Raw genomic sequence first — 23,871 nt, 5'->3', positions numbered from 1 at the left:
TCACTGAGCTGCCTCTCACAACTCCTCTAACCCAATACATTCTCAAGTAGCTGGGCCTGGATACTTATTTAACTATATAACTTTGGGCAAATGATGTGACTCTCTTGAGAGTCAGTTTCTATAGTTGTACAGTCTGAGACAAAGCCCCCAATTCAGAGGGTTATTGTTAGGACTAAAGGAGTTAAGCTGTATAAAACACTTAGACCATCTGGCACACAGTGAGTATCTGATGAGTGGTAGCTGGTGTTACAGATTCTGGGCGGCCACCTAAGTATAACACACATTCTGACGTTAATGGAAATCACTGCTGCCAAGGAGTGGACTTTGTGTCTTCCGAAGCTGGGTTCCAAAGCTGAGTGGCCACACATTTTTTTAAGCCAGGTTTACCAGAGTGTAATTTATAAATAACAAAATTTACTTTTAAAAATGTACAGTGGGTTGGGCTTTACCTAATATATACAGTTGTGTAATCACCACCACAATCACAATACAGAATACTTCCATCTCCCCAGTATCCTTTTGTGTCTTCCAAATGGGCATTACTGAAATGGCCAAGTTTTAGAAAGAAAGGTGGGAAGCCAACTATAGCACATTTGCAAAAGTCCAGGCATCTTCAAAAGTGTAGAAGGAAGATTATTGGGTTTAGGCTTTGGTGTTTATTTTATATACCTCTATACTCTGTGAGAAGATTTTTAGTCATTTGCTACAGAAAACCTTTGATGAAGAGCCAAAGTTTTAGAAATAAGCAATTTAAAAATGTATGAAATCTTAGATGAGAATTATATACATTCCCATGGCTCTGATGTTAATATTTTTAAAAAGTTGGTTCTTTTATGGAATAGTGACTGAAATCCCAGAAGTTTGCTTGTTAGAACAAACTGTCATATATAAAACCCAGCAAACCATGGACCCTCAGTTATTTTGAACAGTTAGCTCATTTATCATATTTTTATTCAGAAAAGATAATAATGAATCAGTTATGAACTATTTTCCTAGAGTGTTTCTCCTTATATACAAACATTTTGGTAGGTCATGAGGAATAAGGTATTAAAAGGAAGCACTGGAAATTCAAAAAAATATGAGAAATGAGCACAGATTAAAGAGACAGGATTTAGAGTCAGAGAAAAGACCTATAACTTATTATGAATAGTAAAAAATATGAAATAAAAGAACAGATGAGAAGAAATAACAATCTTGAGAGGAGAGGAGCTAATTGAGGATGAAGATAAAGCTTGGGGAGTTTTACCTGTTCTGATCAGCTTGACTGTAACATTATTTTTTTTGCAGTGTAACTTTATCATGCTTCATAGACAGTTGGATATGGTGGTTTATGTAGTTCTTTATTCTTTAGGTAGTTGTAGGCAAGCCAAATACAATAAATAATAGCAAAAAGTCTGGGGAAGTAGAAATCTTACTTCAGTGGAAATATCCATTACTTTAGAAATACTGAAGAAACATGGACTAAATACTGTATGTTTTCTGATGCCAAAAGTAATTTTTTTTTTTTTTTTTTTTTTTTTTGGTAAATGAGATTTTTGTTTAGCCATCGAAGAGACTGTCAGAACAGGTACCAAGCCTGCCCAGGATGGGTTACCAAGTCAGTCATTAGCAGAAACTGAAAGGAAAGGAGATCTAAGGAAGTGGCTAAGACCAAGTGGTTAAGAGGAGGAGGAAGGAGAGAGGGCAAAGGAAGAAATGCTCAATTAGTGTTATAATTGTCTACATTCTTCTTCAGGATATGGAGTGTGTGGATCAAAGAACCCCACCTTCAGATCCCCAGTGATGCAGTTCTATTCTTTGCCCCCTAAAAATATGGTTTTTATTTTGCTATAAAAATTTTATTTACTCTAAAACACTGATTTGAAAATGAGCATGTGTTACTCCTTATATACACTACTTCTGTAAGTAGGCTTAATAAGATGATTACTTGCTAGCCAGGAATAACACAGTAATTACTTCAGCCAAGAGAACATAACCCAGGGCAATCTCAGCCTTCTCATCCTTCTGTTTAGTCAATTTTTAAGTGTGTGCATTGTTTTCCTTCCTTTTTTAAAGAATAACTGTAGCTCTTAGAAATCGTGGGTGAAATATACAGCCCATATAATATATGCTACATACAGCTGTTTCAAATCCTAACTGAAATAATCTGATACTACATTAGAGTACAATATATTTATTATAGTAGAATAGAGAAAAATGTAGCTATGATATTTGTTTGAACTACCAACATGTGAGGAAAACTGAGAGGTTCAGTCTAAAATGGATCTGAGCTTAGAAGGACATCTGTTTAAGTTATTGTACATTCAACCAACTTCAACTCCTCTCTATTGCTTACTTCAAACATTTCAGTCCAGTATTTAAAGCCTTCCACAAATTGTACCCAACCTGTCTCCTCAAACATACAATTAATCACCAATACCTTCCAGTTCTTTTGATGTGTATGTTGCATGATCTATCTTTTCTATCTCTATGAACAGAAATAGGAATTCCTATGAATTAAGGAGTCCATTGATCAACTCATACTGCAAGCATTTATTCAGCATCAATTTGTATGTATGTTCAGCACTTCACTTGGGCTTTACCATCTCCGTCTTAGAACACTGAAACATACAGATTTATATATCCACTTTGCTATCCTCAGTGTGTGGTTTTTGTCCTCATGTTGGTCATCATGTTTTGCCTGATGGTCACAGTAGCTGGTCACTTCCATTGTCATGATTCCAAGAAGGTGGAAAAGCAAGAAGGTGAAGACTTTCTCAGAAATCTGTTGTAAAGTTCTTTTTATATCTCATTGGCTAGGACTGTGTCAAAGGATGTCAGATGATGTCAAAGACTTTTTCTTTACATCTTTCAGGTTTCCTTATTTCTATGAGTTCAATTCCTTTATCTTTCTCTTTTTAAAAAGACAGGTTTTCTTCATGTGATAGTGGTAAAGGAGAAGAAAGCAGTATGGTCAAAGAAATCTCCAATATGGTAACGTCTGGACTTAATGATCCACAGGAAAGAGATTTTATTCTTCTCGGGGTACTCATAGAGAACACTCCCCTGGTCTGAGTAGTGTGTCCATATCTGGGCCAATAACTGATAGGGGGATGGAGTGCAATGACTAACCAGGCCTGTGTCTCATGTCTACCCTGTAATGGGAACCCCTATTGAAACTATATAGGAGAATGTTGTTTAGCCAAAGGAAAGGAGGTTCTACTATCAGATTGAAGAGGGTTAGAAATGCTGGGCAAAAATACTTGTCCCTATAGCAGCAGTGAACAATTGGTAAGCCAACATTATTTCTGCCATATCATATGGTATGTAACATTAGGCTTTAGTTGACACTATGTTTAAAGTATTGAAGAGAGCCAAAACTACTTTCTGAGGAGTATTCTAGATCTGGTTACCTGGGAATCCTGAAATCTCTGTGGCCCCGGCTGTCAGTTGTATCCCAATATTCATCATCCTCTTTTTTCATAGTAAAATAATTTTAAGCATGGCACGTGGTCATGTATTAGAAGAATTATATTTCTCAGCCTCCCTTGCAGCTAGGTGTGACCACATGACTAACTTTGTGCAAATGGAAAGTGAATATATCTGATGTATGCAACTAATTGTGTGTGCATATACAAGTGGATATGATTATATATCTTGATCAAGCTCTACTATCATTGCCTATCTTCCTCATAAAATATATGAACGCTAGAACTTGGAAGCACAAACTTTATCTCTTGTTTAATGCTGTCACTCTAGTATCCATTATAGTGTTTGATATATAGAAAAGGTTCAGTGTTTATTAAGTAAATGAATAGGTCATCCTTCTCTGCCTATTCCATTCCAACAGCCCCATGAAGCTAAATCTCTGACTGCCTGGCCTAAAGTCTTCTCTTCCTGTTGTGAATCACTCCTCTAACACTCATTTTTCATATAGCATGTTTAGCACTTCTTATTTACTGCTTTGAGTTCCTAGTTATCAATTCATTTTTCTATGTTTTGTGTCTCAACAAGATTATGAAATCCTACAGGGTGGGAACAATAGTGTACTTATTTTTCATACCTTTTCCAGTCTGTATTCAGTATATCTGGTATATGGAAAGCCCTCAGTGAATACTGTTGAATACAACCAGGAAAGATAGTTTAAGAGAGCCTTAGGAAAACTTAAAGCATTCACTGGATTTCTGGTCAAGAAATCTGTATGAGATAAACATAAGCATGGCTGGAAAATTAAGATTTTTATGGTTTTCTTGATGTTTAGCATGTACCCTGCAGCAACTATGATGCACTTCTCTCTAAGCATAAGCTTGTTTATCAGGAGACAATTAGGCGATTTTTAATATCTACAAGGCCTAAGTAAAATTGCGACAGGTGTGATAGTTCAATGTACCTAAGAAGTCCTTCTCTTGGAGAGGATAGGCAATAAAATACTTAATAACTTTTCCAGGTCTAGATTGTAAGAAATTCAGGCTATTTCCTCATAGGCCCTCTTGTCCATTTAAGGCTCTGCTTGAATCCATATTTTATTGGTGCCTGTGTTTATTGCTTGGTTACAAGTAGTTGATCCAGGTGCCTCTGAAGGGAAACAAATACTCAGCATAGCAACACCGATGGAAAGTCACCACATGTACATCATCCAAAATCCCCACCTCCTTTTTTAATACAGAAATATATAGCCTCCGACATGGGCTTTCCCATTCACACCTACAGAAAGACAGACAGAACAACAATATCCTTTCCCATACTGGTTTTAGTTCCTACTTCCAAACCTCACCTCTGCTCACCTGTGTTCTCCGGGTATACTTTTTGCCTCTATTTCCCTCATCTTGCCTAATGTTCTACTCCAAAAAATTTGTTACTATACAACCACTCAAAGTCCCTTCTTTTCTTCTTTACTCTTAAGTTTCTAGTTCTAATTATTCCTAGCAATCCTTAAGTTGGTCAAGTATGTCTTGTATAAATTTTTACCACTGACTGAAAAATAAGGATTTCCCTTCCTAACTGAGGAATAACCCCAAAGAAGATTATTTCTATGATAAAATAGTAATAATGCCATCAAGAAAACAACTTTGAACACTATTCTATAGGGCGCAAACTCAATCATAGTACATAGCAAAAAAGATCCAACATATTATATTGTCCCATAGCACACTGTAAAAACACCCAAGCAAACTATGTTAGACACATATCATATTAGTTACTAATAAAAATAACTGCATTATAAATAATAAACTATTTCAAGTTAACACACTAGTTTTAGTACTTTATCTATATTGCTTATAATTTCACAGATTTCAGATAGACCACTCAGCTTTCATCTCAGTTTTAAAGTAGTCTATTACTTTAAAAATTTGATGCAAATTTTCTTCTAGCTGTATTTTTTTATATGACAGCAACTGAAATAAAATGAAATAAAATGTTTGCTCTGTTTTTGAACGATTCCTTACAATGTCCTGTATACTAACAGCTTTAGGAAAACTTCGGATTTTTTAGTTTCCTTTTATCATATAAAAATGGCCTGCATTATTCTTCTATAAATAGACTTGCACAAATGAAAATTCTTTAGCTCTTTGTTTATTCATATTCTCTTTCAGAAATTTCCTGATGTTTACTGGTACATGTTACCAAACTTTCTCTCTTGTTAATTATAATTGCATGAATGTCATGATTATATTACTAATAACCATTTTTATATAATTGGGCCTTTATGAGAACAAGATTATCTTGCAAGAGGTAAAGAAACCTCTAAACTGTAAACCAACTGTGTAAATCACCACAGCCCTAACCAGAAATCAAGGATGAATAGTGGAGCTCTGTTTCTGGAGAAAAGTTTGAATTGTATATTTGGGTTTGACTGTGAAGTTATCTAGAAGCCTGACTCTGATCTCATGTAAATGGCAGAGAACTAGGATGTAAGAAACCCAAGTAACATTCCTGTTGTTGTAGGGTTAAACAACCAATTGTTGTCATAGAGAGGAATTATAGAATGAAGTATGAAAGGATATGTACTTTGTACATATGGAATGCACTTTGGGTTTTTGAATATTAAATGTTTGTTTCTCTTGTGTTCTTTCTTGGCCTATCATAATATGTATAGAGAAAACAATAATTTAAAAAAGAGAAATAATTCTGGAAGCCAGCAATCATGAAAGTCATAACACTCTAAATGGACAAATGAAAATCAAAGAATACAAATACAGGCTGATTGATCCAGTGGCCTCACCTATATAGAGTACATTTTTCAGAGTGAAAACATTGGAAAAGTTTTAATCAACAAGAGAGGCAATTTGCCTGAACTATTAAGCTGGTCATTTTATTGCCTAAAGTTCTTCTCCTTAAATATGTATTTGAAAGTTTGTGTTAGTTGTCCATACAATCAAAATTAATATTAAATCTTGGCTTTCGCAATAATCCTTATATTATTCCACTGTTTTTCACTTCTATTTCCAAAGACTTTTCCATCTTTCTCCCCCTTTGTTTATGGTGTAAATGTTTCCTCTACTAATAAAAATCATCCACCACATTCTTGAATAACTTTTAAAATTAATCTTTCAAATAAAACTTTGTCAAAGATTAGAAATATCATCACCATCCAAAATAAGCAGAAGAAAAGAAATAATAAGAATTAGAGCAAAAATCAGTAAAAGCCTTTAAACAGGCTAACTAAAAAAAGGAGAAAGGAATCAAATGACTAATATCAGACCTGAAAGAGGGGACATCACTACAGAGCCTATGGAAATTAAAAGGATAATAAAGGGATATTATAAACAATTCCAGGCCCATACATTTGATAACCATTTCAAGAAAATCCACCAATTTCTTGAAAAACAATCAGATAAAACTGACACAAGAGCAAACAGAGGATCTCACACAAGAAGAAACAGAGGATCTAATTGCCGAAAGTAGGTAGATAAAGAGTTAACCACAAATAGATATAGACCTTTATCTATTAAAGAGACTGAAGGAATAATTAATAACCTTCCAAAAAAGATAGCATCGGGCCTAGATGGGTTCACTGATGATTTCTAGCACCATTTAAGGAAGAAATTATACCAATTTTCTATAATCTCTTTCAGAGGACAGAAGCAGGAGAAGTATTTCCTAACTTAATCTACGGGGCCAGCATTGCCTTAATAACAAAACCAGAGGGCGCCTGGGTGGCTCAGTGGGTTAAGCCGCTGCCTTCGGCTCAGGTCATGATCTCAGGGTCCTGGGATCGAGTCCCATATCGGGCTCTCTGCTCAGCAGGGGGCCTGCTTCCCTTCCTCTCTCTGTGATCTCTTCCCTTCCTCTCTCCTACTGTGATCTCTGTCAAATAAATAAATGAAATCTTTAAAAAAAAAAAAACAGAAAAAGACATTTTAAGAACAAGAAACTACAGACTGATATCTCTCATGAACAAAAAACCAGAAATCTTCAACAAAATGCCAGCAAATATAATCTAACAGTGTATAAAAAGAATTACATATTACACTAAGTGGCCTTTATCCCAAGTATTGCAAGTCTTGTTTAACAATTAAAACTCAATTAATGTGGGGCGCCTGGGTTAAGCCGCTGCCTTCGGCTCAGGTCATGCTCTCAGGGTCCTGGGATCGAGTCCCGCATCGGGCTCTCTGCTCAGCAAGGAGCCTGCTTCCCTCTCTCTCTCTCTGCCTGCCTCTCCATCTACTTGTGATTTCTCTCTGTCAAATAAATTAAAAACAAAACAAAACAAAACAAAACAAAAACTCAATTAATGTAATCCATCACAACAACAAACTTAAAATGAAAAAAAAATCACATGATCATATGAATGGATACATAAAAAGCATCTGACAAAATCCAAACCCATTCATGATGAAAGCTCTCACTAAACTAGGAACAGACAGAAATGTCCTCAACTTGATAAACATTATCTACAAAAAACCTGCAGTGAGAAACCTGAAACTTTCCCACTAAGATCAGATAGAAGGCAAGGATGTTCTTTCTCACCACTATTTTTCTACATACTGGAAGTCCTTGCTAGTAAAATAAGGCAAGGAAAGAAAATAAAATTATTACAGATTGGGGCAGAAGAACTGTTTCTGTTTACAGATGGCAGGACTGTCCAAGTAGAAAATCTGAATGAATCAACATGAAAACTGTGATTATAGCAAGGTTGCAGGATATAAGGTTAAAGTGCAATAGTCAATTACATTACATTTCTATATAATAACAATGAACAAGTGGAATTTGAAATTAAAAGCACAACAGCATTTATATTAGCACCAAAAAATGAAATACTTAGGTAAAATCCAACAAAATACATACAAGATTTATATAAGGAAACTCTGACAAATAAAATCAAAGAACTAAGTGAGTGGAGAGATATTCCATGTTCATGGATAAGAAGATTCAAAATTATTATATAAGAATAGCTTATATAATAATGGAGAAGAACAAAAATGGAGGACTAACACTGCCATACCTTAAGACTTACTATAAAGCTACAGTAATCGAGATAGTGTGGACTTGTGAAAGAATGGACAAATAGGTCAATGGAACACAAGAGAGAGGCCAGAAATAGATCCTCGTGAATACAGTCAAATGATCTTTGACAAAGGAGCAAAAGCAATGCAATGGAACAGAGACAGTCTCTTCAACAAATGGTACTGGAACAACCAGACGTTTACAAGCAAAAAAAAAAAAAATTACATATAGATCTAACCCTTTCAGAAAAATGAACTCAAAATGGATCATAAACGTAAATGTAAAACATACACTATAAAACTCTTAGAAGAGAACATGAGAGAAAACCTAGTTTCTTGGGTATGGTGATGCCTTTTTAGATACAACACCAAAGACATGATCCATGAAAGAGACAATTAAAATTAAAAACTTCTGCTCTGTGACAGATAGTATCAAGGGAATTAGAAAACAAACCATAGACTAGGAGAAACTATTTGCAAAAGACACATCTGATAAAGGATGTTATCCAAAATATACAAAGAAACTCTTAAAACTCAACAGTAAGAAAACAACCCAATTAAAAAATAAGGCAAAGAATTTTATGGATACCTCACCAAAGCAGCTATGTAGATGGAAAATAAGCATATGCATAGGAAAAGATGTTCCACTTCATATATCATCAGGGAGATGCATATTAAAACAATAAAAGATACCATTACACACTTAAAAGAATGTCCAAGGTACAGACCACTGAAAGCACCATACATTAGTTAAAGTTGTGGAGCAACAGGAACTCCCTCCTTCAGGGCTGGTGGGAATGCAAAATGGTACAAGCTACTTTGGAAGACAGTTTAGCGGTTTCTTATAAAACTAAACATATTCTGATCATATGATCCAGCAATCACACTCCTTTTTATCTGCCAACGGAGCTGAAAAGTTATGTCCCCACAAAAGTCTGCAGATGAATGTTCATAGTAGCTTTACTCCTAATTGCCAAAAGTAGGTAAAGACTTAACAACAAATTTGCTAAGTTGTATAAATTCCTAAAACACATCAGAAATCTATGAATTCGATTTCACTGATGAATTTGTTTCACTGATTCATAAACTTGGCCCAAATTATATAGGAACGTAAAATATTGTTTCCAACCCAATTTGCTTCAAGAACCCCATTGAAAATGCCATGGGGAAATATTTTGTGCTCTATTTACTTTCAGGTCATATAATTACATCCTTATGGATTATCTAACGTATATTAGAAAAATGCTGATATTTTAGAGAGGACATAGCTTTATAGCCCTTCTAAAAAAGATACTGAGCAAAGGGTGCCTGAATGGCTTGTTGGTTAAGCATCTTTTGACTTCAGCTCCCGTCATAATCTCAGGGTTATGAGACCCAGCCCCACTCTGGGTTCCATCCTGGACATGAAGCCTCCTTAAAATTCTCCCTCTCTTTTTCCCTCTCCCCTGTCTCTCTTCCCCGCACAAAACAAAAGAAAACAAAAGAGAAAAAAAAAGATATACTGAGCAAACAGAAATCATGGGTGATAAAAGATGGTCTGTCAGAGAATCATTTATAAAAGTTAAAAGCTTTATCATTTTAAAATATTTTTTTAAATAAAGAAGACAGATTAATGGAATAGTTATAATCCACACACCGTGATAGCATGGAAACAGCACTGACTTGAAGGACTTAAATATTAAAATTTCACTTCCACCATTTTTTAGCTATGTATGAATGATTTCAGGCAGGTCACTTACCATCTCTGAGCCCCAAGACCCTAATATGTAAAATGATAATGATGCCCATATGAACCTCAGAAAGTGGTTGTGATAACACACTCAAAGGTACACTGAGTTAATTTACATGAAAATGCCTGGCACACTGCCTAGCATCTAGGAACTCTCAAAGAACACCTCTTTCTTTCTTAATAAATAGAACTCAGTCTTCTGTATAACTCTTGACAAAAATAAAACCAATGTCTTTTTCACAGATGAATGGCTTCTTCACTTGAGTTTTTATAGGAGATATATTCTAAGTACAGATAGCATTATAGAAGTATGGAAACAAAAAGCAAAGAAAACATATCTTGAAAAGCATCTAATAAGCAGTTTTCTTTGTTTCATACTGACATGCTTTGTGGTTTCAATGTAGGCTTCCAATGAACACCAGATCAAAATTAAAATTCTAGGCAGGCATTCAACTTTTATGATTGTGTCCATTCTTCACTGAGCATGGGAATCAAATGCTTTGGAAGTTATTTATTGAAGATATTCCCATAGCACTATCACAAAGGTCACTTCCAAAAGAGGCCCTAGCCCGGTAATGTATCTGAGTAAGTGAAAGCTATACCAGGTTTCTTACGTTGTACTTTAAAAAACTGAAGCAGGATACTAAAACCATATTTTTAAGAGGCTTTTCTGAGGCTAGGCCACAGCAATTTTGCAAAGGTCCATGACAGGAAAAGAGACCAAACAAATTTCAAAAATAAAGAACACCAGTCTAAAAGTAATTTATGACCATATTTTGAATAAAATTAAATACAGGATAATTAGCAGAAAGTATTTAATTATAGTTTTCCTATTATGAATGTAAAGTTGGGAGAGATGCAGTAAGACTAATCAAAATCAGGTAATAGTTACCTCTGTGGCCTTGCTTGATGGTTCCAGTCCAATCATATTTGCTACTATTAACTGATGTAAGAGTTGAACTTGAGCCACACTTAGGAAGAAGTCCAGATTTGTGGTTATATTCACTTCCAAGGAATGGCCACACACTAAAATCTCCTGAAGGAAAAAAAAAAAGTTGAATACAGATAAAGATACATGATAGCCATTAGATGATAATTTATCATTCTTACTTATTTGACCTTTACCATGTTGATGAATTCTCCCGGGACTCAAGTTCATATGTTAATGAGAATAGCAGAAATGGAGAGCACAGCCACTCCACGTAGTTTAATGGATTAATTTAATAAACATTTATGAGGTTCTGCTGTGTGCTGGGCCATGCACTGGTTGCAGGGAAACAAACTAACAACACAAACACAATTTTTTTTTAACATTTCATATACATTTGGCTTTTATACTTCAAACTACTAACATCATTCCCATATGTAAGTGATGATGTAATTCTTTAGCATAATCCTGTTCATTCATTCAAACTAACAAATATTTACTGAGCATCTCCTAAGTAACATGCAGTATACTCAGCTGCTAGGGATAGCACAAAGAGGAAGGTTAGCTTTGAATGGCAACCTGCTCTTGAGGAGATTATAATCTTGTTGGGCAGACAGATGTAAACAGGCCAATTATAGGCAAGGAATGACAATCACAAGTGGTATTGTTTGAGTATTCTCCAAAGTACACTCCAAATGATTTATAACAAAATAATGCTGAAGCCAAAGATAACTAGACTAATTAATTTCACTTCTTCTTTGAGCTGCTAAAATCTTGGCTGCATCATGTAGAAGTCCACGTTTAACTGATGCTGTTCTGCGTAACTTGAGTCACTTCAACATTCATCACTGGAAAACCATTCAGGGAGGGAAAAAAGAAGAAAAATACCAGACCCCAAGTTTCACTTAATAAGCAGAAGTTCTGCCTCCTGTCAGGAAGAGAATGTGGACAATGTTCAAATGCTTGAAAATGTCCAAAGAACCTTCTTCTTACTAGTGTCATCGAAGGGAATGGATTTAAGAAGTCTTACGATGGGTCCCAATGCAAACTACACAGCTTAGGATAGATTTTAACACAGCTATAAAGAATAGTATGTTGGAAATGAATATTCCTTTTGCTTTTTGGGTTAAATAACCTTCTCCCCACAACAAGTTCCCTGTATTTACTTATTATAATTAGAATCCTTATTTTATTCCTCTTGCATACACGTGTGCTCTTTCCCTCTCTAAAATAAATAAATCTTTAAAAAAAATAATAAAAAGAACCCCTGGGGATAAAAATATATGTTTATAAAAAATAAAAAATTTTTAAAAAATAATAAAAAGAGAGAAGAAGTCAATCGATTGTTATGAGGATTAAATAACTACATGAAAGGCAATAAGTATTAAAAAGTATTCATTAATCTTTGGTTACAATAATAACATTAATAATTAGCAATTTGACATCCTGTGCATAAAGCTAAAAAATATCCCTAATATACAAAGAGAAGCTATTCCATTATATAGGCTAAAATGAAACCTAAATTAAGTTCTCACCTCAGTGTGCATATTTTCTGGAGAAATTATTTTGGTGAAAATGATAGCAGGTGCTCCAGTAATTCGGACAGAAAAATCTGTTAAAATGGGAGTCAGAATTGCTCTTCTTTCTTGATGTCGCCGTATGCTAAGAGATAAAGCAAAAAATTATTAGTGATTTCATTTTTTTCAAGGATTCTTTTCATTAAATTTATATAAGTCCTTCCAAAGGGGCATGTGCACCCGAATGTTTATAGCAGCAATGTCCACAACAGCCAAACTATGGAAAGAATCTAGATGTCCATCAACAGATGAATGGATAAAGAAGATGTGGTATATCTATACAATGGAATACTATGCAGCCATCAAAAGAAATGAAATCTTGCCATTTGCGACGAAGTGGATGAAACCAGAGGGCATTATTCTTAGCAAAATAAGGCAATCAGAGAAAGATAACTATCATATGATCTCCCTGATATGAGGAAGGGGAGATGCAATGTCGGAGGTTTGGGGGTAGGAAAAGAATAAATGAAACAAGACGGGATAAGGAGGGAGACAAACCATAAGAGACTCTTCATCTCACAAAACAAACTGACAAACAGGGTTTCTGGGGGGGGGGGAGGAAAAGGGTGGTGGGGTTATGGACATTGGGGAGGGTAAGTGCTATGGTGAGTGCTGTGAAGTGTGTAAACCTGGCGATTCACAGACCTGAACCCCTGGGGCTAATAATAAATTATATGTTAATAAAAAAATAAAAAAAATTTGTGTAAGTCTTCACTATAAACAAGTATGACAAAATTACATTATTATTATGAGAGTGTTTATTTGTACATTTTATAGTCATAGTTTCATACTTCAATTCGTAACTTCAGATTAATAAAAGATAGCATAAAACTACTGAGAAATCCAGATGTACTTAATTTCATATTATTCACATCCCTTCAACAAATTACTTGGTTTTTAATTCCTTTTGTTCTTATAAATAGTTTAATCTTTTATTACCAATAATAACCTTCCTATTTTAGGATGATTTTTAATTTCCTATTTCTGACCTAGTTGACAATTGCCATCTTCTGAACCCATTAGGTTCATAAGTATCTCCTCTTAATCTCTGAATGACCTCCTTTTTTAAGCTCTAAGAACCATTTCAGCTCATGGATTATTACTGCACATATGGTTCATGAATAGCTTTCGTGACTTTGATATCGAATGATTCTTCACAACAACCATGTATGCGAAGTAAAATTCATTACTAGCCCCATATTACCTACAAGGAAATGAGGATCAAGGGCTATGCAAAGGCCACCTAATGGGAACAAAGTTTCCATTGTTGGACCTGGCAACAGAATAGCATTTGGTCTCTATTTTAATTTTTCCTTATACATTCTCATCTTTGATCACTTACTTAGCACAATATTTCTACTTTACATTCAAAATTGCTAAATAAAGGAAGTATTGAAACTGGAAAACACTGTTGAGAAACTAAAGCTTGTGCTAGTACAGTTCTTCAAGTTTCCCTATCCATATTCTAAGTTTTCATTTTATGAAATAATATATTTCTACATTTTACTAGCAATCTGTACCTCCAAAGTTTCTTGGAACCATCAACTATTCCTTATGAATATGTCCCTACTATTCACTTATATAGTGATAAAATGAGATGAGAGAACTGGCATAAATTATCTCATGAAAAAGTCCAGATGAACTCAAGTCTTTCTACATCCTTTTCTACCAGAGTAGTCTAGAAAGCAGAAAGTAGAAAGTGCTAGTATCTTTTGTTCAAATTTGCAACGGGCAAAGTTTTACATGGTGTCTGCCAAAAAAGCAAATTGGATCATCTGGTTCTGTGACACATAAGTATTGGATTTCAAGAAAGTCAATTTTAAAGAATTAAGAGATCTGGTGAATGGAGGGTAACAGGAAGAAGTATTAAAATTTGTGAATACAGAGGAAAGGTTATGATCCTGAGAGACACCATAATTATAGCTTAATAGCTCAAGTTCCATAAAATGGTCAATGTGAGAAACATGTAACATCTGATGTGCTCTCACAGGGGAATGTTAAAATATATGATGTATTAAAAATACCTTAAAATGGAAAAGACAGCAGGAAACCAAATAAGAGCAAATATTAACGAAAACACCCAATGGGAGAAAAAAAAAGAGTATTTATACATATCATATTTTTCCCCATTATGTGATGAATTAAATCAGTAACACAACATATGAAAGACCTATGACCTTAGAAATAAAAAAAAATTTTTTTAATTTAAGTCAATAGTCCTCTAAAATTATAATTTTCCAGTACATAACATTTTCTTTTGTGTTATTTCTTGTAAGTCTTTGAGGTAATCATATATGTTTTTTAAATCATTAAAGGTTTTTATAGATTGAAATACTTCAAAGAAATAAATACTCAAAAAAATCACCATGTTTTACTAGATAAGAGATAGGGCTTAAAATTTTAAATTTTTCCAGAAATGAAAAACAGACTCACTAAAATAAAATACATAATACATGGGTAAACTGCATTTTAGATACAGCTCAAGAAAAAAAAAATCAATAACAAACTAGAATATACATTTGAGAAAATTCCAGGAATGTGCTAAAGTAAATTTTAAAATGGAAAGTTTAAAAGAAAAGTTAAGAAACATGGAGGGGCAGGTCCAACATATTTAATTTGTATTCCAAAAAGAGAGAATAGAAAGTAAGGAAAAGGAACAGTATCAGAGAGTTAATGGCTGAGAATTCTCCAAAACTGATGAAATGTAAGAGCCCATGGATTCTAAAAGTGTAATGAGTGCCAGTTCAGATAAATACAATAAAATTCACAATCAGGTATCTCTTGGTCAAAGAGCTGATCACCTATGATGAATGAAAGATAGTAAAACCAGCTAGAGAGAACAGATGATGTATAGTATGCTAAGATATAGGACGTTAGGAGAGTTGTGGAAAAATATTTCTCTGGTATACCAGGAAAGTGACTTAATGTATTTCTACATTGTCCACAGAAACACGGAAATGGAACAGTTATTTGTACCTGTCAGCTAACATAGAGGATTAAACACACAGAAATTGGGACACCTGGGTGGTTCAGTCAGTTAAACGTTTGCCTTTGGCTCAGGCTCTGGTCCCAGAGTCCTAGGATCCAGTCCCGCATTAGGCACCTTGCTCAGAGGAAGCCTGTTTCTCCCTTTCCCGCTCCCCCTGCTTGTGCTCTCTCTCTTTCTGACAAATAAATAAATAAAAATTTAAAAAAATGAATCTTAAACCCACAGAAATTTATAAAACCCTGTGTGAGGATAAAAAAATTGACAATCAAAAAGTGCTAAACAAGTAATAGGAAAGTAATCATATATGTTAACAAAAACTATTCAGTTAATCTCTGAGAATAGCAGATGGTAAATAAGGAAAAGTATTGTTCTCTGAAATTGTTAGTATGCAAGAAGGCATAGCGATGTGCCACCCGTACTCGTGAAAATACATGTTTAGGAAGGCTGTGGTCATTTTTCCTGGGCTCAGCAAAATAATGCTCAGTTCTTCTGCCCATCTTCCATACATTTTGGAATGACACTATGGGAAATATTAAAGCAGTTTAAGAATCCTATTTCAAAAATTGCGTATTATAAAAGACCATATATAAACAGGAAAAACGGTACTAAGGTTTCCAAAATATTCCACTAAAAAGAATAAAAAGTGCTAGATGGTCTGTGTGTGCATCTAACAGTTTCTATTGAACAGGAAGACTTTCTTGGTATGGCTTTACAGCCGAGCTTCAGATAGAAGATACGTGACCAGAGAATACTTATTTAAGTCTTGTTCTGGTAAACCCCTTGCAGTGGTTATTTCTCAATATAAAAAACAGTAATATTCACAGCCACTTATTATTAACAGTCTACTATTTGGAAAGCTGTTATAATTTTATTAACTGTACTTATTTGTAGAGATTCTTCTTAGTTTTAGATAAAGAATATTTATTTATAAAGTTTATTTAAGCAATCTCTATACCCAATGTGGGGCTCAACCGCAAACCCAAGATCAAGAGTCACACACGTAACTAAGCCAGCCAGCTACCTAGATAGAAGGTTCCTGAAGATAATATGAATTGTTTATAATTTAAAAATCAAATATATAATTAAGAGTTTAAACCTATTTTGGTGTTTTGGTTTTTTTTTTTCTCCAAATGAAACACTATCCAGAGATCTAATGCAGTTAAAATAAAATCCAAACTCTCTTTGACCTATAAGGCCATTCATAATTTAGTCCCTTCCCTACCCTAAACTTTCCTTATTATTCTTTTCCTCCCAGCCAGCCATAGTCTTATGTGTGTAAAACTGATTTCTGCTCAAAGATCTCTGCTCTGCCAGAACACTCTCGACACAAGCACTCCAGGAGTATTTGCATGGGTACTTCTTGCAAATGGGTCATTCTTGCCCTCAGGTATTAGACTAGGCCTAATGTAAAGAAATTTCTCAGGAATCATGGAATGCTACATCAAAAACTAATAATGTGCTGTATGGTGACTAAGATAACATAAAAAAAAAAAAAACACCCCACATCAGAGTACATCCATATCATGGAATAGTACTCAGCAATAAAAAAGGAATAAAATATGTGTATATATGTATATATATATATATATATATATATATATATAGACATTTCCCAGGGACCCTTATCCCATTATATTGCCACATTACTCTCATGACATTTATCACTGTGTGAAATTTTGAGAACATGGACTGAGTGTCCACCGTTGAGCCAGGCCCTCTGCTAGGTGCTGCTAAGATGAATGTGTGCAGCTCAGTTTAGCATAAAAAAATAACTAAAAAGAATCATAAGGTAGGATAAGAAAAATGATAAGGAAAAAACAGGCATGTGTGGAAACCTCCAGTAGGGGACCCGATTACCTTGTGAAGACACAAAATATCTGTGAATAATGGTATAAGAACTACAACCTGAAATGAAGATAATTTTAAAGGTATATTCAAATAAAATGCTAGTACAAATTTATTTTGGCAAAATGCAATAATGTTAAAATATTCTCATTCTCTAAAGAAAACAAGGAGAAATAAACAAAAACTATCCCAAACAAACAAATCAAAACTAAGGTTAATATATTTGTGATGGAGATCACAAGTATTATATTCATTTCAGTCTCTAAAAGAAGGTCTTAAGGGTATAGCTATATTGAAATATCAACCTAATTCAATTTTACAGAGATATTCAATTGTTAACAGCTCTGGTCATAGTTTCCAGTTGTTTATATCTATAGTCTGGAACGCCTGCATCTAATTCTACTTGATAGCTCTATTTTCAAGGAAAAACTTCAAAATAAAATTTCATGGAGGAGGGAGAAGTCAGAGGACTGCTAAATGTTTCTCACAGAAAAGGACATTAGAAACTGAGAATAACAACAGGAATCTACAAAGGGAAAAACAGACAGGGGATTTATGTTATTTTATTTCATTTTTAAAGCTTTAACAATATGTATTAATGTTCCAAGTGCAGTGCTCACAGAATAATACTGCATAATATGTAGAAGTTATGTCTTGTACATATACTTTTAAGTAAATGTTGACATAAACTTGTTTGGATCCTTCACTTAAAAACAAAATGTTGAAGGAAGGCAACCTAGCTATTTAAGGCTTTGGATCAATCAGGGCATTATTATCTATTTATCGATCTATTGATCTATCAATTCAACCATCCATTTAACAAGTATGATGTTAGGGACTGTAAGAAGTACAAATTAATTGACATTATAGAGGGTTTTAAAATTTTATGATACACTACTGTGATGATTATATTCTATTTAAATATTTTCTGATTTTTTGAGTACCTACTGTCAGTAACTGTGCTAAGAAACAAAGAAGAAGACTGGCCAAGACAGATCTGTTCTTATATCTATATGCCACCTATTCAGTTTGCCAAGGACACCCTTAACTGATATGTACGGAAGAAAAACCACAGCCTCCTTACCCTCACATACATACAAGCGCCAATCACCATGTAAAAGGGCAACAGTGATGAGGTGTGTAACCTGCATATCGTGGACACTAGTACAGTTTATTTTAGTTCTCAGTACTTCATTTCCTCAGGCTATAAAATACGCTTAGACATAGTAAAAATGGCTGCTAAGAGAAAAAGAAACCAAAAGCGATTCACTAACAATGAATTTTAGTCTAAGTGAAAGGCATCAGAACACCAAGTATAAAAAAGGAGTTGAATGAGAGGAAATCAGGGTTCTTTCTATACTTAGCTCTACTTTTAAGTGACACTACACAAGGCATGGAACCTCCTGAAACTTGGTTTCTTATAATGGTTTTGTTTTGTAACAGTTTGCTAAGAATGGTCCAGAGTTGAGAAAATTGCATGAGATCTAGAGGTATGAGGGAACTAAAGGATGGCCAATATTTTCTCAAAGTCATGCTTTGTAAAAGAGTGAAATTCCGACTCAGTGGTGCCGGCAGATTCCAGCTTGCTTTCCCTCTTCTCGGTTCTGTGACCAGCTGTTTTTCCAGATCACTGACCCTGCTGACTATGCAGGCTTACCCCCTCCACAGAGGCGACAGCCTCCCAAGGACTTCACTCCGAAACTCTGGTGTTCCCTCCAGTGGCTGGCTTGGCCTGTGACATGTCTCTGATCCACAGTCCCCTTTAGATCCTTACTTCACAGCTTCTCCCACAATTTAGCAAGGCCATATTCCTAAAATAAACCCTGTAGGCTAGAACACTTACAGTGGTTCTGCTGCCCTGACTGAATCCTAATGTATTCTCTCAACTGCAAAATTGAGGTTTTAGAAGGAAAAGATTTACAAATTTTAAAATGTGATCATTTTTATGCTTAACTTCCCTACTCCCTTCTCCCCCAACATATAGAAACTCCCTTCTCCCCCAACACAGAAACATGTTTTGATTAAAGACAAAAGCTAAGTAATGGGTGCAGCAGGAATGAATGAAAACCATTATAAAGGCTATTATTTAAAATTGGTCAAGAGAGGGAGCAAATTATTCTTCATGGAGTATCTTTTGAATTTTACCTGTAATCCCTACTGAAAAGCAAAAATAGGATCATGTTAAGATTCTGCTTATATTTCTAGCAAGATTAATCGGCACTACTAGGCCATATCAGATCTAAAATCTCTTGTCTTCATTTGAATCAGGATCTCTCAGAAACATTCCGCTACTTGACCTACTGGTTATTCTTAGTCGTGTATCATTCAATCTTTCATTAATTCACTCAGCTCTTTATTAAGTAGCTATTATGTGCCAAGCATAATATTAAGTACTGGCTGTTCAGAAGTGAGTAAAACATGCCACATTTTCATACTCCTACCCTTTGGATCTACTGCTTTCTTAGTTCAAAATGCCCCTCACTTCTCCTGACACTCAGACTCCTTGGAAACAAATTCAGAAGTTGAATACTCTGTGAGACATTCCCTGAAAACCCACTCACAGAGTGAATCATTCATTTCTTTCTTGAAATTTTCCATTTTGTACCTATGTCAATTTTAGATTTCTTGTGTAATGTGTCTGTCATATTTATTAGCCTGTGATGTCCTATGTACATGGAAGGTGTTCATTCTGATTTTGATGTGGCTCTTCTGTAATCCTAAACATCCCTTACTTACGTTTACCACAGCACTTTACTCCCTGTACTCTAATAGGTAATTAGATTTGTAATTACTCAAATAGGTAATTTGATTGGATGCTGAGCTCTGTAAGGGACAGGAACATATCAGAAATTATTTCTTTTTTTTTTTCTTTGTGTAAAAGACATTCTAGGGCATATAACTGATGTTCAAATCTTAATTTTTGATATGCATGCCAAGGTCACTCAATGGTGAAATGAACAGTCTCTATGCTGGGACAAATGGCACTGGGACAATTGTATATCCATATGCAGAAGAAGGAAGTTAGACTTTTACCTCATACCATATACACACATACACACAAACACTCAAAATGGACCCATAATCTATAAGAACTAAACCCATAAAATTCTCAGAAGAAAACATAGACACAAGTCACTAAAAAGAAAATACCTAGGAATAAATTTAACCAAAGAGTTTGAAGATCCATACTTTGTAAACTATCAAACATTGATTAAAGAAACTAAAGATATAAAAAAATGAAAAGATAGTCCAGGCTCATGGATTGGAAGAACTAATATTGTTAAAATGTCCACACTACCCAAAGCAATATACAGATTCAATGCAATCCTATGAAAGTTCCAAGGGATTTTTCACACAACTAGGACAAATAATAATAAAATTTGTATGGCACCACAAAAAACCCTCAGTAGTCAAAGCAATCTTAAGAAAAAAGAACAAAGCTAGAGGGTTCACAATTCCAGATTTCAAAATACACTACAAAGCTGTATGTACTATCAGCACAAAACAGACAAGCAGATTAATGGAGCAGAATAGAGAGTCCAAAAATAAACCCATGCTTATATGGTCAATCAATCGATGACAAAGGTGGCAAGAATATACAGTGGGGAAAAGGTACTCTCTTCAATAAATGGTAAAGAGACAACTGAACAACAGAAGAATGACACTGGACTACCTTCTGACATTATATACAAAAATAAACTCAAAATGGATTAAAGACCTAAATGTGAGGGGCGCCTGGGTGGCTCAGTGGGTTAAAGCCTCTGCCTTCGGCTCAGGTCATGACCCCAGGGTCCTGGGATCGAGCCCCGTATTGGGCTCTCTGCTCAGCGGGGAGCCTGATTCCCCTTCTCTCTCTGCCTGTCTCTCTACCTACGTGTGATCTCTGTCTGTCAAATAAATAAATAAAATCTTAAAAAAAAAAAAAAAGACCTAAATGTGAGACCTAAAACAATAAAAATCTTAGAAGAGAATACAGGCAATAGTCTCTCCAATATTGGCCACAGAAGCATTTTTCTAGATAGGTCTCCTAAGGCAAGGGAAACAAAAGCAATTAAAGGCACAGCATAGGTAATGTAGGGATATTTTAACAGCACTGTATGGTGAGAGATAGTAATTACATTTCTGGTGAGCACAGAATAGCATACAGAAAAGCTGAATTACTATGTTGTACATCTGAAACTAGTACAACATTGTGTGTCAACTATATGCAAATAAAAAAAATTACAACATAGGGATGAATCTTCATGACCTTGGATCTAGCAATGGATTCTTAGATCAATTATAAAAACCTGTGCAAAGATCATTATCAAGAAGAGATCATTTATAAATTATATATCAGATAAGGCTATAGCATTTAGAATAAAGAACTCTTACAAATCATCAACAAAAAAACAACTCAATTTAAAAATGGACAAATGGCTTGAGTAAACATTTTTTCCAAAGAAGATATACAAATGGCCAAAAAGCACATGAAGGGCTCAACATCATTAATCATTATGGAAATGCAAATTCAAACCATACCCTATAGGATGGTTATAGTTTAAAAAAAAAAAAAAGAAAAGAAAAGTAATGTTGATAAGAATGTGGTGGGATTGGAACCCTTGAGCATTGCTGGTGGGAATGAAATTTGGTTCAGTTGCTGTGAAAAAGAGTTTGGCAGCTTCTCAAAAGTTAAATACAGAATTACCATATGACCATAAAATTCCATTCTTAGATATATATTCCTAATACCTGAAAACAGGTACTGAAACTTGTACATAAATATCCACAGCAATATTATTCATAATGGCTAAGAAGCAGAAACAACTCAAAGATCCATCAGCAGACGAACAGATAAACAAACTGTGGTATTATTTACTTACAGTGGAATATTATTTAACAGTAACTAAGAATGAAGTATTGATGGGACACCCGGGTAGCTCAGTTGCTTAAGTGCCTGCCTTCGGCTCAGGTCACGATCCCAGGGTCCTGGGAAGTATCAACACATGCCTCAATGTGGTAAAACCTCCAAAACATTGTGTTAAGTGAATAAGGCAGATACAAAAGAACACCTATTGTATGATTCCTTTCATATGAAATATCTAGAATAGATAAACCCATGGAAATAGAGAGCAGATTGCAATTTGCCAGTCACCATGGAGAGAAGGGAATGATGTAGAAGAAAGTACTTAATGGGTAAGGAATTTTACTTTAGGCTATAGAAAATATTTTAGAATGAGACAGAGATGGTGGTTATAGATAGGGGTGGTAGTTACACAATATTGTGAATGTACAAAACACCAGTGAGTTGTCCACTTCAAATGGTTAATTTTGTGTAATGTGAATTTCAAACTCTGTTATTAAAACACACAGAAACACAAACTTTATTTCAATGAATTAAAGGAATAAATAGGACAGATACAGCTGAGTTAAGGCTAGATGGTCATAAAGTTTCCTAGGAAAACAGGGCCCAACTGTGTAGTGCATGTAAGGTGTGCACCAGATCCACCATGCAGGACCAGCTGCTGGAAGTGTTGCCTGCATTCCTCTCCTGAAATGTGGGAAATTTTTCACTCAAATTTGCACCCCTATTCAGGAACATGTTCAATCAATTATCAATGAAAGGCTGTAATAATACATTTATATTTTTTATTTGAGAGAAAGAGAGTGGAGGGGGAGAGGGAGAGAGAGAACCTCCAGCAGACTCCCTGCTGAGCACGGAGCCCGACACAGGGTTTGATCCCACCACCTAAAGATCAGGACCTGAGCTGAAACCAAGAGTTGGATGCTTAACTGACTGAGCCACCCAGGTGCCCCTGCTGACAATACGTTTCACACTATGAAAGTGCTCTGTACTAGGGATAAATCAATGGACAAGGATGGTGAAGATCTGTCTTCAGGATCAAGACAAAGTATAGAGATAATTAGAATTAAATATTCAAATGGTATGTTAAGAGCACACCAAAGAGGTATTAACCTGCTCTTGTGTAGGCTTAGGCAAAGACTTCCTGGAAAATATGAGGCTTCCTGAGGCTTGATGAATGATGGGAGTTAGGCAAGAGAAAGAGAGGAGGGGGGAACTCTCCAGGCAGGGATCATGTATCAAGGTGTAATAGCAAATGACAAACCTTATTTTCAGGAAGCTGAAAAAAGCTCATTATGAACAGAGCCACAGGGAAATCAGAAAAGAATGAGGGTAGCTCTAGAAGAAGAAGCTCATATAGAGCACAGACTACTACTTGGGATTTGGTTTTAGGCACATTATTTATCTTGGTTAGGCCTCAGTTTCCTCATGTAGAATTAGCGAAAATAGTTCTCATCTAATATCATTACTACAAAAATTAATTTAAATAAGTTCAGTAAAGTGATAAGTATTATATAATCCATTATTAAAGTTG

General features: G+C 35.0%; 1 protein-coding gene across 5 annotated transcripts in view; it reads right to left on the bottom strand.

Annotated features, from left to right (window-relative positions):
• Window positions 1-23,871, bottom strand: part of VPS13B (vacuolar protein sorting 13 homolog B) — a 762,523-nt gene that overhangs the window by 263,825 nt on the left and 474,827 nt on the right. For all 5 annotated transcript variants that reach the window (XM_045077980.1, XM_004768902.3, XM_004768901.3 and 2 more), the window contains exons 32-33: window positions 12,619-12,745; window positions 11,048-11,191 (exon numbers count right to left, since the gene is read on the bottom strand). In XM_045077980.1, the coding sequence (XP_044933915.1) occupies window positions 11,048-11,191; window positions 12,619-12,745 (271 nt within the window). The remainder of the gene's footprint in view (window positions 1-11,047; window positions 11,192-12,618; window positions 12,746-23,871) is intronic.

The sequence above is a fragment of the Mustela putorius genome, unplaced genomic scaffold (genome assembly GCF_011764305.1).
Source record: "Mustela putorius furo isolate JIRA1106 unplaced genomic scaffold, ASM1176430v1.1 tig00000228_pilon_pilon_pilon, whole genome shotgun sequence".
NCBI lineage: Eukaryota > Metazoa > Chordata > Mammalia > Carnivora > Mustelidae > Mustela > Mustela putorius.
The sequence above is the reverse complement of the archived record's forward strand: the minus strand, read 5'-3'. Positions and strand labels throughout refer to the sequence as shown.